General features: G+C 39.6%; 3 protein-coding genes across 3 annotated transcripts; all 3 read left to right on the forward strand.

Moving 5' to 3' along the window:
• The first annotated feature begins 636 nt into the window (after positions 1–636).
• arr3a (arrestin 3a, retinal (X-arrestin)) lies at positions 637–7,289 on the forward strand. Its single transcript, XM_063895050.1, has 18 exons — positions 637–737; positions 2,694–2,726; positions 3,717–3,747; positions 3,866–3,926; positions 4,025–4,069; positions 4,175–4,365; positions 4,788–4,847; positions 4,962–5,038; positions 5,156–5,291; positions 5,440–5,524; positions 5,608–5,680; positions 5,767–5,904; positions 6,025–6,108; positions 6,206–6,229; positions 6,374–6,423; positions 6,556–6,575; positions 6,656–6,685; positions 6,842–7,289. Exons 2-16 carry the CDS (start codon positions 2,719–2,721, stop codon positions 6,558–6,560), a joined length of 1,068 nt encoding a protein of 355 aa, XP_063751120.1. The 5' UTR covers positions 637–737; positions 2,694–2,718; the 3' UTR covers positions 6,561–6,575; positions 6,656–6,685; positions 6,842–7,289.
• Positions 7,290–8,142: 853 nt separating this feature from the next.
• Positions 8,143–10,973, forward strand: znrd2 (zinc ribbon domain containing 2). The gene is made up of 4 exons (XM_063895051.1): positions 8,143–8,283; positions 9,192–9,343; positions 9,449–9,533; positions 9,696–10,973. The coding sequence occupies exons 1-4, from the start codon at positions 8,268–8,270 to the stop codon at positions 10,130–10,132; spliced, it is 690 nt and encodes a 229-aa protein (XP_063751121.1). The 5' UTR covers positions 8,143–8,267; the 3' UTR covers positions 10,133–10,973.
• Positions 10,974–11,350: 377 nt separating this feature from the next.
• On the forward strand, positions 11,351–13,780 carry fam89b (family with sequence similarity 89 member B). The gene is made up of 2 exons (XM_063895052.1): positions 11,351–11,927; positions 12,369–13,780. Exons 1-2 carry the CDS (start codon positions 11,661–11,663, stop codon positions 12,624–12,626), a joined length of 525 nt encoding a protein of 174 aa, XP_063751122.1. The 5' UTR covers positions 11,351–11,660; the 3' UTR covers positions 12,627–13,780.
• Positions 13,781–15,443: the final 1,663 nt, after the last annotated feature.

Below are 15,443 nucleotides of genomic sequence, written 5' to 3' on the forward strand. Positions count from 1 at the left end.
AAGACAGCTTACTTTGACTCTGAAGTCCACGCTGGCATCATTCGCTGGATGTTTAGCCTTTAATCTGCTAAAATCAGACCGATTTCAATACTGAGGATCTGACTCCTGACTCCACAAAGACCTACCAATATTTCACAACTTTTATTTGTACTTTTGCCGTTAAAAGTGGAAGCAAAAGCTTTTTTTAGCTGTTATATATTATGTGAAATATAAAAGGAAATGAAAAGGAAAATTGTTAGATTTGTGCTCTCAACAACTCAGTACGATCCATTGTTTAAACAGGTGCGGCTCACATCTTAATAATAGCAGGTCTTTGGAATTATCAAGAACATACTACCTAGCAGAAAGCCCTGATGTCACTAGACTTCCAGGACTTTTAGACAAAAACATCCCTTCCAGAGAAGTGAACCCTGATTAAAAAGACCTTGGACTATATGACCCTGCTTTGTTCCAAATTAAAGGACTGCTTTGATTGCTTCATTTGTGTGTGTGCAGATGGGATTATCAACCTACTACTAGCACAGTCATGTGGAGCTTTTGTTATTATTAACCCCTTTGTGATCCAAAAAAAGCCATCCGCTGATTGCTTAACTGGATTAAGAAACGGCCGCAAAAATAAGAGAGTTAATCCCAAATGATGCTCAGAGGGAGGATGCACTTATAAAAAGTCGGATCAACTGTTGCTGGCCGCACTCTCTACTAACCTCCACACCACGCTCCCAGACATCTGAGAAGAGGTAAGTCTTGATTTTCATGGATGGCTCGAAACAGTGTTGATATTAATGATGATTAACAGCAGTTGCCTTTAACCCATATAGGGATTATTTTACTTTTTGAATTCAATACACTGATGAGGAAACACTGCATTGGTGCATCCTCTAAATGTTGTGCCAGAAATAATTCCTACTTTAAGAGGAAAATCCATTAGGTATGTTAGACCAAAGACTCCACCATCCGAAGAGTCATCCTAAATTAGTAACTATTGCAGGCTGCATAGTGCAGCATACAATTTCTCTAAAGGGGACCTTTAGCTTAATGCATGTGTCAAGGCTGCCAGTTGTTAAAGCATGGCTGTTGTTGTATTGAAGCTGCCTAAATGATAAACAGTAGGTCTGCATTGCAGAAGCTGATCCAACAAAGGTTCTTTTGTAAGACAGGACAGAATTGCAAGCCGGATGTTGAGCTACAGGTGCCGGCAGATATCAGTGATAAACAATGCTAATCATAAAAATAACTTAACTGTGGGAAGTAAAGATTCTCAGGCTCAGTTTAGTGGGGATATCAAATCACGTTTTACAACCAGCATGCTGAGCAACAACAATAACAAAAATGTGTTTCCATCAGACCATTAATAACAGTAAAATGTATGCAAAGAAGAAAATGTTTAATGTTACTTAACTGCAGCACTTGAAAGTTTGGATAAAAGGAGGTGCAAAAACTGAAAAAGAAAGGAATGAGTGAAGATTTAGTTCGTTAGCATTTAGATAAGGTGCTACGCAGATACAGGTTCAACAACATCACAGCCCGTGATCACTTTATGTGCTTAGGAGGACTACCTCTCCATGGTCCTAATTTGCTCATGCAGACCTTTTCCCTGATTCCACATCATGGGTTTGGTTTGGAAATTCAGCATTCTCTAGGTCTCAGTGAAATGAATACAGCAATCTCTGTGTTTGTCCTGTAAAATCATAGGTCTAATATGTTTGTAGTTAAGCAGTAATATATTTTTTTATTAATTCAACCTTTACCTAAATTGTGATGAATCCTTAAGGGAATGCCTTCAATTTCACTATTGTAGAGAGTACAATTGAAATAGAATAAATACAAACCCATATAAATTACCAAGAAAATAAACGGACTAGCCCTGAACAATTCAAATGAGCTTAAGTTACAATTGGGGTAAGTTTTAATGTGTGTTGTAGAATGGTTCTTTTGTGTGGGTGCAGCAACACAAACTAACAGAGGATTTCAAGCATTAGACAGTGTGTTGAAAGAGTCAAATAATGACTAAAAGACCAATTTAGTTAACATCCAAGATGCAAATGCATATGCATGTCGGTCTACTGGAAAAGGGTCTATTACGTTTTACTCAATATACGGAGTTAAAAGGTTTATAAATAATCAAAGAGAAAATAAAAAATAAAACTGAATTAATCTGAATTCTAATCCTTAAAAGTATCAGGACAGTTACGATGTCTGAGGGAAATTGGGAAACCCCACTTTATCTTTGATGAACCATCCATCAAATTCTTACGGCTCTCTTGACCTCTGTTTAGCAATCCGTATTACAGGGCCCGGCTAAAGTTAGGACTTAGTGTCTCATTGAATCCAGGAATACTTCAGAAAGTTATTTTAAATAGGTTTCATCCATTTAACTGTCCAAACAAGCGACAGGTTTCGCTCTGACGTTCAAACGCAATGTGACATAATAGTTTGTACCTTATGGTTTGGGAAAAGACCCGTGTCTGATGGACGGAGGCCAGTTGGGATAACGGATAAGCCTGGTGCCCTCACACTGTCGGTGTAATCTTATTGCATAGGATTACCCTTTGGTACCCTCAAAACAAAACATTGCTCCGGCTACCACAAAGCTGACAGTGAAGGGTCACTCCTGATCCCAACATCTGACTGATGCTGTGAACTCCGGAAAAGATATTCCTGCTAAACCTGCTGTTCTCTTTTTCCTCCAACAGAACTCCTCTAAAGACATTATAAAAGATGGCAAAGTAAGTATTGTTATTTACATTTTGTCATTTTAATTTTGTCCCCTAAATGTAGTTCTTTTACTTTTAATCTTCTGCTCCAAACTAAAAGCATCAAAGCTGAAGAGGGATCTTTATTGCATTGTATTGTGTTATTTTCTTGTGCCAAAACACAATACTTAGATGTGACTAACGTTTGATTTGGGCCCTTTTGCTAAAAGAAAACAAAGAAACTGCTGAAACTCTTACATTAAATCCAGTAATCACTTTAAAAACTGTACCAATTTAGATTTTTAAAGGTTGACCTGTGGAAGTCCAGTGCAAAAATGGAAGAGTACTTTTAAAGTGTTTATTTTAGGTTTGTTACAGATTAGTTGGTCAATGCATTGCTTCAAATGTGGACTCAGACAGTACCACAGGTGATCAGCTATTTAGGAAACCTGGCACACCATAGTTATCTCCCTTACCTTTGCCGGCCTTTCAATCCGGGCACGATAAGATAAAGCTGCTCCACACTAAGCTGTTCTTAAATGGATAAAAGGGAATAGGGATTACTGGACCTTCTGCTGCTCACAAAGAAACCTGCATCACCTTTAGAGTCAAAAACTAATCATCATTTATCTGGACAAAATCAATGGATGTACTCATGTGGACAATAACAAACGTATGTTACTTACTATTACAAATCCATCGTCCTGCAACTACATTCAACTGTTGAGGGATATACAATAGGTCAAAGTGAAGGTTTCCTAATTAATACCAAATAGAACAATTAAACAACAATAAAACAAGACATCACAGATTCAGGAACATCAATTCAAATACTTAACACAGACACACACGTGCAGCACATGGATGAAGAGCATCAAGTGATACTCTAGCTTTGTTTAGAAGTGCAATAGCTCCAGGTACAAAAACATTTCTGTTTTGATGGCCAAAGTAAGGACGTTTTTTTTGTGGGGAACAAAGCTGCAAAAAGTAATTAGTGGTGTTTCTCTTCTCCTTTTTTCACAGGGTTTTCAAGAAGACCAGTGGAAACGGAGGGGTAAGTTTGATGTGTTGATTTGTATTTTCTTCTTCTCTTGTTTGATTTGATTGGTGGTTTTCTTCAACAATGAAAAATACTTGGAAACAGACTTTTAACTACTGCTTTAACCTGACAGCTCACACTCTACCTGGGGAAGAGAGACTATGTGGACCACATGGACAAAGTGGACCAAGTTGGTACGTTCCTTCTTCATTGAGTGTGTGTGTGTGTGTGTGTCTACATCTGTGTGTCGGAGATGATTGATGTAATGTAAATTGCACTGTTACCTTTACAGATGGAGTTGTAAAGCTAGACACAAAGGACTTTGGAGACAGGAAAGGTAACATAATAAAAAGTTACAATTTAAAAGTCGTAATAAAACAAACCCTGAATCCTATCGAGAAGTAAGATAGTAAAGTATGCTTCTACCATTGTGTGTTGACAGTGTTTGTGCAGCTGGCATGTGCTTTCCGGTACGGGAGTGAGGACCTGGATGTGATGGGCCTGTGCTTCAGGAAGGACATCTGGATCCATCACGTCCAGATCTACCCTGAGAGCCACAAGCCCGCTCTGTCCGCCATGCACGATACCCTGCTGAAGAAGGCGGGAGACGACGCAAAACCCTTCACTTTTGAAGTATGCCTACATTTTTAGACACAAGTCGAAAGACTTTCAGATCTCATCAACGCATTATACCTTATGTTTTAGGTTGCAATGAATGTGCACACATTTATATGGGATAATATTATACCCTTTTAATACAGACTATTGAAAAGCAAACAGCACGTTTTATCAAAGCTCAAACCTTTTGAGTTGTGTAGCAAGGGTCATGGTAGAATAAACTGCTTGTTTGATATACTACTAATCTGAGATCAATTGGTTTGAGATAAGTTACTGTTTTATATATAATCTGTTAATAGCATACTAAATACAATTGACATGTATGCAAAGTACGCCATACTCAAAGTCACATGACAAAATGTACATAATTATTAAACAGATTTCAAATTTAAAAAATGTCTTCAGTTATTTGCAAATGTTCATTTTTGTCTCCCTAGATTCCAACTAACCTGCCATGCTCAGTGTCTCTGCAGCCTGGACCAGATGACAAGGGGAAGGTAAAGCTCATGCTGATCTGACCACACCATACACCTCTCCATATGCCCTACCTGTAGAGAGGAGGCAGGTTTGTTTATTCAGATGTCTGCTTTATGTTATGTTGTGTTTTGCAGGCTTGTGGTGTCGACTTTGAGATCAAAACTTACCTCGCTAAGGACAAGGCCAACCCGGATGAGACGATTGACAAGAAGTGAGTTCACTTCCATGTTGTCTTTTTCACAAACATCCTTTAAACTTTCTACTATTTGTCTCACTATGCAGCCTGACTAACATTTTCTCTACTTCGGCTATCCCTTTTTTTCCCCAGGGACACAGCTCGCCTTGTCATTCGTAAAATCCAGTTTGCCCCCTCTCAAGTTGGCGCCGGGCCCAAGGCTGATATCTGCAAAAGCTTCATGATGTCCGATAAGCCTGTTCACCTAGAAGCTTCACTGGAAAAAGATGTACAGTAGCAACACTTTACTGATTAAAGTGTCATTTTTTTTGCTATTTGAAACGTTAACCAGATTGAGTGTAAAAGCAGAACAACACCACAAATAGCGCAATATCTCACCATCAACTTTTGTTTTCTGTTGTTTCCTTTGACCACAGCTCTACTTCCACGGTGAATCAATCCCAATCAAAATCAAAATCAACAATGAGAGCAACAAAACAGTCAAGAAATTCCAAATCACTGGTCGGTTCCTCTGATCACAGAAACGCTTTAACATCACTGTTAGTGAGAGCAAAGCATAATCATCTGTTTCCTTTTTCTCACAGTCGACCAACTCACAGACATCATCCTTTACTCGGCAGACAAATACTCCAAGGCTGTTCTCAGCCAAGAGTTTGGGTAGGTGGACAGACAACTAAGAACCACAACAAAATAAAATCTCCTTTTCCAGTTTGTAATGTTAATGTATGTGTTTGTGTGCACAGAGAGACCGTGGAGTCCAACAGCACCTACGAGAATACTCTGACTATCACCCCCCTGCTGGCTGAAAACAAGGAAAAGAGGGGGCTGTCACTGGACGGGCGACTGAAGGATGAGGACACTAACCTGGCGTCCACCACTATGTAAGTGCACAGTCTAAAGTAGGACTCTCCCTTGGTGTGTATACTGTTGTATAATAACTTTAAAAGTCATTTAACTGAACTAAACCTTCTAATCCCTCCTTGTTATTCTCTTCTACGCAGTTTGCGACAGGGCTTAGAAAAAGAGGTTTTGGGAATCCTGGTTTCCTACAAGATTAAAATTAACCTCATGGTGGCCGGAGGAGGGTAGGTTTCCTTTCCTGGTTTAGTATTCTTGGTGCATGGAAACTTAATTACGAAGTTATGAATAAACTAAAACAAACTCTCTCTTGTCTTTATGCAGCCTGCTTGGTGGCCTCACTTCCAGGTGAGTAAAGTTTATTAGAAAACGCTATTGTTCAAATAACGTTTCTCATGTTTATTAACAATCATATCCCCACTCATGTGGCCAGTTAGCAGTGATCACAAAATACCTGTTTTATTCTGATTGGCTTGTTTGTTTTCTCTGCAGTGACGTCACAGTGGAGCTGCCATTGATGCTCATGCACCCAAAACCTCAAGGTATTTTTTCAATAACTCACACAAACAAATGTAAGATTTACAGTTTCCAATGCACCCGATGGTTACTAATTTTATTGCCCTATTTTCCTTTTCTATTTTCTCCCTTTCACATCAACCTTTCAAATTGAGCAGAGTAAAGACTGCACATCAGCGTAAGTATGAAATCACTTTGTGATCACATCTTTGTGCATTTTTAAATGTAATTATTATTTTCTATGGTCTTCTCTTGCAGTTTCTTGAAAGAGACCACCCTATCGTCAAGGTGAGGTTCATTCACACAATTTGTATGGATAAATATCAGATGGGGAATACAATATTATTGATTTTTGGCTGAACGGTCACTAATCCGCAGCATAATGTTGAAACAATTTAATATGCTATGTATTGTAAATTCCTCTTTGTGTTTTCTTTTTCCCAGAGAGGAAGTTAATCGTGAGGAGGAGATGAAACCCACAGAAAGAATGGAACACGATGAGGGAATGTGGGACAAAACCAAGAAAAAATATGTGACTGGTGTAATGAACCCATTTAACATAACATAGGAACTGAAAAGAATGACCTTTTCAACCCATTAAGGACACTCACTGGTTATTTTGTTATTGTTTTTGTTTTGTCCTTTAGCTGTAGAGGGAGTATTCTCACTTTAGAGACCAAAGTCTGTAGAAACTAACATGTGTGTACAATCAATTTCCCTCCCTTCAGAGTGTGATTGGAAGATGGGAAGTCAGTTTGAAGCCCTTAAAAGCCACTATAGTTTGATGTACACAGGTACACTTATTTTGAAACTTTTCTTGTTTCTTTAAATCTGATTGTGTTTTTGATGTGAAGTCGAATAACCTATACATTAATAAAAACGATTGTAAAAACTGAAAACTGTTGTGAGCGCGTTTTCTGTTTCTGCTGATTATTTTCTGAGTCTCTGTGAAAAATAAACATTAAAACATACCATTTTCTCTATATCTTCATAGTGTCCCAAATGTTTATCATATACATAAATACCAATCCTTAAAATAGGAATCACTGTTTATAAAGCAGTAGAGATAGAACAAGCGGCAGTTAAGTGGAGTTTAAACTGCTTGCTTGTCATAAAAATGTGAAACAATCAAAAATATTTCATCTTGCCCCAAACAACAACAATGAAACAGCTAGATTTTATTAATTTGTCATAGCAACTTTGTCAACAGAAATTCCAACAGTAGTTCAGATCAGATATAAAAGAGAGTACTAATACAAAGTATATATATATATTTTATGAAGTCTGCAAACATACAAATTTATTAACTCATTAGTTGTACTTTAATCTGAAACGGGTTTCTCCTCCAAAAACAAGTAGTCTATTAGGACAATGAATTTGTGCACCTACCTTGATTGTTTTTGTATTGATGGAGACAGTATAATGTGACTGATTGATATCACTTAGGCCTATTTGTGGAACCAGTGTAAAAAAAAAATAGTGTGAGTGTGGACAGTGTGAATATAGAAAATGGCTACGGTACCTTGATATCTGCACTATTTTATTTGTTATTTTCTTCTTTAACTATTTGTTATTATGTATGTCCTATTTGTTATTATGTATGTACTATATATATGTGTCGTATTGTTGAAGGAGCCTGACTTTAGATTTCAATTGCCATAACTACACTGTAGCTACTTTGCATATGACAATAAAACATTAACCTTAGGGACTCACCATCAGTCTCACCAAATACAGAATTAAAACATGTTTACATTGTTTATCCAGAGGGAGGCAGCAGAAGAAACGGATGCGTAAAACCTCGAAGAAGAAGAAGACGACACTTGAGGACTCTGACGTCATCACGCACAACGTGCAGCACTGAAGCAACATGGCTCTGAATGGAGGTTTGTAAACTTATGAGCTTTATAAGTAGGCTACATTGACATTTCACACAGTCACCTGGTTTGTTTATGTATAAGTATTCTGTCTCACTTGTGTGTATATTATTCTCGTCAGTACTTCTATTTTTACCAACATTGTTTTCGTCACCAGCGTTAGCTGACATTAGCCCGGCTGGTTTGCTAGCTAGCTTGTTATTTCCTAGCAGGGCAGTGCGGCAATGCTAATCACGTTTTCCAACAACGCATCAAACACAGAGTTGCGGATACATTTTATTATCAGTGGTAAAGCCCTGTAAAATCCAATCTATTTTATATACAAAGGGCTAACATGGCTGTACAACGAATATACACACACGTTACAGCAGTGCCAATGACTGTTTATATGCAGTGGTGTAAAGTAACTAAGTACATTTACTCAAGTACTGTTCCTAGATACAATTTCCAGGGACTTGTACTTTATTTGAGTATATTGCTGCAAAATGGATGTATATATTTTGCTGCCAAATACTCAAGTAGCAGTAAATGTACTTTTACTTCACAACATTTATTTAATATCTTTACTTACTTTGCAGATTTTGTTAAATGATGTGAATCAACACTTAAATAAGACTTAAGTTACATCTGGAGTAACATTCACAAGCAAACCTCCAGCATACAAAAACATAAAAACTAGCTCCACCTTTACCAGTTTTTATAAAAACTCTAATGCATCAATAATTATAAGCAAAACATCTCAAATAGATTATTCTGAAATGGGCCAATCTGCTAAATTAGCTAACACTTTTGTACTTTTACTTGTAACGAGAATCCCTACACACTGGTACTTCTGCCAGTTTTGTGATGATAAGAGTACAGTGTTTGTGTAGGTGGGTAACAGTTTTATTAAATCAGCACTTTGTTACTGACCCCAGATGATAAGGACTTTGATTGGGAGCCTCCAACAGAGTCAGAAATGAAGGTGATCCAGGCTCGCAGGGAGCGACAAGACAAAATCAGCAAGCTGATGGGAGGCTACCTGCTCAAAGGATACAGGATGCTGGGGGACTGCTGTGATGTGTGTGGGGTGAGTAAGGAGATTTTGATGCTACGATTGTGGTAGTGAAATAATGTAGAGAACCTGGAGTTGTGTTACATGATTGTTGAAATAAATGTGGTTATTTGTTTCCAGACAATTCTTCTCCAGGACAAACAGCAGAAAATCTACTGTGTCTCATGTCAGGAGCTGGACTCTGATGTGGATAAGGATAACCCTGGTATACACAAACACATATTTAAAGAAATAATCAAACCAGATGTCTTCTCTCTATTTTATTGTGCTGCATCCACATATATTTTATTAATGTCTCCTTAACTCCATTTCTGTTCTTGCATTGAGCTTTTTGTAAATAATACAATACCTCTTCCTCTCGACTCAGCTCTGAATGCTCAGGCTGCTTTGTCCCAGGTGAGAGAGAGACAGCTTGCAGCCCAGGCCGCTGCCCCGCCCCAGGCCCCTGAACTCAATGAAGGCCCCAGCAGCAGTCAGGCCACTGTGTCAGTCGCTCAGCCCAGACCAGAGCACTGTGAGGGCGCTGCTGCGGGGGGAAGAGCTCTCCTGCCTCCACCTGCTGTCCCTTCTCCTACAACTCCTGCCCCCGCACCAGCCCTGATACCTCCTCGAGCCCCAGTCAGTCCACAGAGCCCTGTTATCCCACCATTGTTGCAAGAGGCAGAGGAAGCTGTTCTTATCAAACTACGCTGGGCCACTAACCAGCTACAGAGTTCGGCCTCCCTGGAAACAAGTATCCAGCTGTGCAGCCTCATCGCCAGCTGTGCCAACTCGCTGCGCAGCCTCAAGGAGCTCAGCCAGTAAGCGTCATGGAGATGGTTGTAACCCTGGATTCACAGGATCGCTCTTTCTACTTGCCTCTATCCAGGAATACTGACTCTGGATCGCTGCTTTGCGGCATCTCTCTTGACTGAATCCTTGCATAGCGCTGAATTCAAAATTGGTCAGGAAATGCACTTGAAATAGGATTAAATGTCAACAGCTCACATGTTGCTCATGAGTTTACATACCTTTATGGCTGGCAGAAATCTCATGTTACATTGTTTCGATATTTGTTTGAGTACAAATGTTTTTAACATTTGTAAGTTATATGATAGGGACTGAACAGTTCTAGTTACATGACTTTTCTAATTGATTATTCTAAAGTACCCAAAAAGTAATGTTTCTTTTGCAAATCAGAAAATAAAGAAAACAGTGAGTGGAAGTCTGTATAATTGTGTGTCTGCACAATTACCAAGAGTGTGATGTGCTGATAAACAACATACTACCAGACTAAGTCATGATCACAAGTCGGTCCTCTGATTAGAGGTGCATTTTTCTATTTACTGTTCAGAGTGATTTCTGTTATGTTTGACCCTCTGGTGAGGCAATGATTTTCATTGTGTGCAGGCAGTTCTGAGGTTTTTATTGTAAATATATTTGATATATGATGGTGGTGATGGTCACGTGATTCAGTGATGCTCAGATGAGACGTTCAGGAGTTGGACTCACAATTCTTTTTTTCATTGCAACCATCTCGAGCAAATAAACTGTGCATTGTACATCTATAGACAGCACTTCATATTAGATAAAAGCCAGCTTCAGTGTTGTTCAAGGCGGATAAAGTTTTCTAATTTACCTTGAATAAAGCTTTGCCTGAAAAGGAGTTCTGCGTTTTGTTTCTTTCCACAAGAGGGCGCCAAATGTAAAACGAACGTTTTTTTTTAGGAAAGCGCTTTATTTAAACATATGCAATTAATCCTGTGAAATGCATTTCTGTTTAAATGTGTCCAATGAATTGCATACCCATCTACTGGTGTGCAATAATTATTCAGTGATTATTTTATGTAGCTTATTTTTTCTTTGATGTTGGTTTATCAATTTACCAGTCTATCAAATCATCACTATGCTAAGACTGTCATTTATAGTGTATGTATTTGCTTTGTGTGTAAACGTGACTCAGCAGTAATCCAGGTAAACAACACTGACAGGATTTCTTCCCCCCAGACAGTCTGTAGCGGGGCGTGGCGCCGTGACCGCCGGGAGGAGCCGGGGGCTGTCTGTGGGTGAACTCTCCCACACAAAGGAGAGGAAACAAAACAAAGCCAGGAAGCTGTGACATTAACTCGGAATTCACTTATTCTCCTGTACTCACATCCAGAAGACAGAACCATTGGTTTGCTTCTAATCTTGTTTTTAAGACTTGGGAAAGCGGCTGCTGCTGGAAGGGGAAACACTAGCACCTTTGGGACATGGTGAGACAGCATTTATGCGCACTCGAAAGTGATCTCTCCTGATCGATCCATGCAGAAAGCGTGCGGTGGCGTCTCCTGCTGAGTCAGCTGGCCGCGGGATGATGAACGGGAGTCGGCGCAGCGCAGCCGACTGTCCGGGGGGCGGTGCCTCGGGTGTCTCCTCCGTGGAGGGGCTGCCGCCGCTGCCCAAAGGCCTTAGCGGCATCCTGAACTCCAGCGGCGGGTCGTGGCGGGACATCGAGAAGGTCCACAGCAAGAGAGCGCGCATCCAGGCCGACATCAACCGTGGCGGCGGGGACGCGCCGCGCGGTCACGGCAAGCCGGGAGGACTGGACGCTGCTCTGGCTCTGCTGCGCAAAGAGATGGTGAGGTTAAATAACATTGCATTTTCTGACGAGTTTTCCAAAGCTGCTTACAATACGTGTAATCAACCATGGCGATACGAACTCAAAACAGCAATAATCCTGAAAGAACATTGATTTAAATTTGGCCAAACAACTAAGTACTATTCATGAGTGTAATAGCCAAGGTGCAGTAAAAACACTTGTTCTGCAAATATCATGCCTGTATGAAATGGTCTTTGCAAAGAAAATGTGCTTTTCTAGTCGAAACTAACTCTTAAATCAATAATGATGAGAACTCGTGTTGAAAAATAATCTAAACTCTTTGTCCACTTAATTCTTTTGTTTTCTCAGTTGCCTTAGTTTTGTGCATTACCCAAAGCTATTTTCACTTAGTCAAACTTCTTATAAGGGAAAGTTTAAAATGTCCTTATGCGTTGCAAGTCTTGTATTGTTGTGCAACAGGTTGGTCTGCGTCAGCTGGACATGTCTCTGCTGTGTCAGCTGTGGTCCCTCCATGAGTCCATCCAGGAATTTAAGGGTTCCTCGCTGCTGTCCGAGGCCTCGCTCTCTGCTGATAATGGATCCTCAGATGAAGACGAGGAAGATGAGGAGGAGACAGGAGTTCTCTCACAGCCTCCATCCTCTTCATCCATGTCTCTGCCTCCACCCAGCAGCAACTCAAGGGACCAGTGGATCAAGGACTCCTTTCATATTCCCTGATAAAGTTAAACACACACACTCAAACACGCTCCATGCACTGTGGAGACATCTTACTCTACCTTTATGTGCCATTTTCACCTGTTTTTATGCAACGCATCTCTGTCCAGACTGTTTTTCTGGCTGTGGGTCAATTAAAACGACAGCAACTGGATAGCTTTGCAGTCCAGAGCATTAATTGGCTTTTTATTCACTTATAATCTTTGAGTAAGATTGCGTAACCTTCATGCTACTATGCTGCTTGCTTGTCGTTGAATTTGACCTGCTTTATAAGAATTATTTTTAGGCCTTATTCCACTTTTCATACATCTGGTGCCTGATTGTGGTTTCCTGATAAAACCAGCCTTGCTGTTCTGTCTGTGCAGGACAATCTTCCCCACCACACAGTGTGCTCTGCCAGTTAGTGTCTTAACAAGAAAAGAGCTGTCTTTAAATAGCCAAACTGTCTGGGTTTCTGTGAGCGTTTGACACAGTAAACACATTTTCTAAACCCCAGTTTGAGAAGCAATCATCGCAAATCATGTTTAGCTTGTCATTTTGTGAAATGAGACAATTTATGAATATGCCCAACCTGACATGTCCTGTTGAATAACAAGTAGCACAAAGTATATGTAGTGCTATCTTCGCTGCCTTTAATACGTTTTTGAATCCATTTCGTGGCTGTTGCTCCTGTTTCAGCAGGAAAAAAACACCTGAAAAGGAGACTTTTGGATCTCAGTGATGATAATGTGTTTGTTTAATACAGTTGTTTACTGTTTAGGTATATTAAATGAAGTTGTTCTTCTTTTAAAGACTTCATCAATCCAGACTCATGGCAAACCTGGAAAAAAAATTAACGTTGTGTGATTATTCTTTGCTGCAGGCATATTAAGCTGTCATTAAATGCTCATAAAATCGAGGAGTTTTTTTTAAGTATTATGCAAATGAAAGCAACTCCTTAATGCAATTTTTAATATTTTTTCTCAGTGGATTTTTCTACTTATAAAGAGTGTTTTATTTTTACTTTTTCAGCCTACACTTTTAGCTGTGTCTGATGTGCATGTGACTATCAAATGGGTGCACAGTCTTTTTTTTTCTAGATTGGCAAATGCGTTGAAAAGCCATTAAATGACTTGTTTTGTATTTACAACTTAAAATAAAAACCGACGTGTACACCACAGATGTCTTCAGTATATGTGCATCTTATTTAAAAATGATCAGAGGATGATATTGCCCCTTGTGACCAACAGGGGACACACTGTCTCCAGTCAACAGTTCCTTCCCTCCACCAGGCTCTTCCTCTGGGGTCATATTAAAGCAGCAGAGTGGGGAAAACCATTTGCTGTGTGGAGGGCAGGAATGAAGGGGAATGACGTTCTGAGTAGACAGCCTCATGCTGTTCTCTATTTATAATCAACATATGTTGCGGGTTATTGTTAGAATCTGCCTGTCTGTCTCTCTTACAGTCTTAGTGATGCGTTTAACTGTATGTGACCATCTCTTTACCACAATGGATGCCTTCTCTAATGGTTGTCTCTCCAATCTTTTATCCTCTCTTTCTCTTTGTTTTTTGTTCTTCATCTATTGGCTATTTTTATTATTATTACACCAAATAGTTTCTGCAAATACTTTAGGACTTAAAGCGAGTGACTGTTAAAGTAGATATTCAGACAAGATGTCAGTGTTGTGGAAGTCTATAAAATGTAACACTTAAAGGAAAACCAAGAAAGGAAATTCTTGGTAAATTGAAGAAATATATATAAATCTAATATTTACACTCACACAACTTCTGCAGTACAATCCAAATCACCTGTGTTTAGTTCTATAACTAGTACTTACCAGATTGTATCATTTTAAACACCACAAACACAGATGTAAACCCCATGTAAAGTAGGGAGAATATTCTTCCTTTTGTGTTTCACAAAGCTGTCAACACAAGTTGAGTTTTTGATGACAAATGATTATTTTTGGGGTGAAGTATTCCTTTAAGGTGTTTACACTCTAATTATACAATACAAATATCTTTATTTGATTGAAAGCCTGAAATAAGTAACGTGGGTAAAGTAAATGAATAGGTCTGTCAGGCCTGTTTATTAAACAGAGCAAGGTATACAAGTTGTTGGTACCGAGAGCAATAATGCACGTCTGAATTTCGGACCCACAGTGTATTATTAGACCAACTCTGAGTCATGAGCGAGTTGTTCCCCCTGCTGCTGTCCCACTCCTCCAGCCCAGCTGCCTCTGTCCATCCATCCATCCCTGTTCCCCCACCTAAAAATACACCCCTGCTCTCACTGAGGAAAATCCCTGTGCCTTGACCTAGCTGTAGAACACACACACACACACACACACACACACACACACACACACACACACACACACACACACACACACACACACACACACACACACACACACACACACACACACTTACTGGCATTCTTCATGGAAACTATTCCTCTGTAGTTAACTGGACGTTTCTGGCAAGTGCTAGGTGACGCAACTGAAGCACAGGAAGTGACTTAACTTATAACTATGAGCTGAATTAAGAAAAGACACCACAAGGTGTTTTATGTATTTCAGGCTAAAACACTTGCATGTTATATGCCTGCTGCATGAAATTGTGAAATTGTGAAATTGAAAGTGTGCCGGGCTGATTAAGTGAAAAAAGTCAGATAGATAAGCCTGCTCCAGTGACACAGACAGTCAGGCTCAAAGTCTACAGGTACGACTACAGACATGTCATTGCATTCATAAGCAGCAAAGATAAAGACCTTTGCATACTGCTGCATCACCAGTAGACTCTCTTTGCATATCCTCCCTCTCTCTCTGTTGTCACTA

This window comes from Eleginops maclovinus, chromosome 11 (assembly GCF_036324505.1).
Source record: "Eleginops maclovinus isolate JMC-PN-2008 ecotype Puerto Natales chromosome 11, JC_Emac_rtc_rv5, whole genome shotgun sequence".
NCBI classification, from domain to species: domain Eukaryota; kingdom Metazoa; phylum Chordata; class Actinopteri; order Perciformes; family Eleginopidae; genus Eleginops; species Eleginops maclovinus.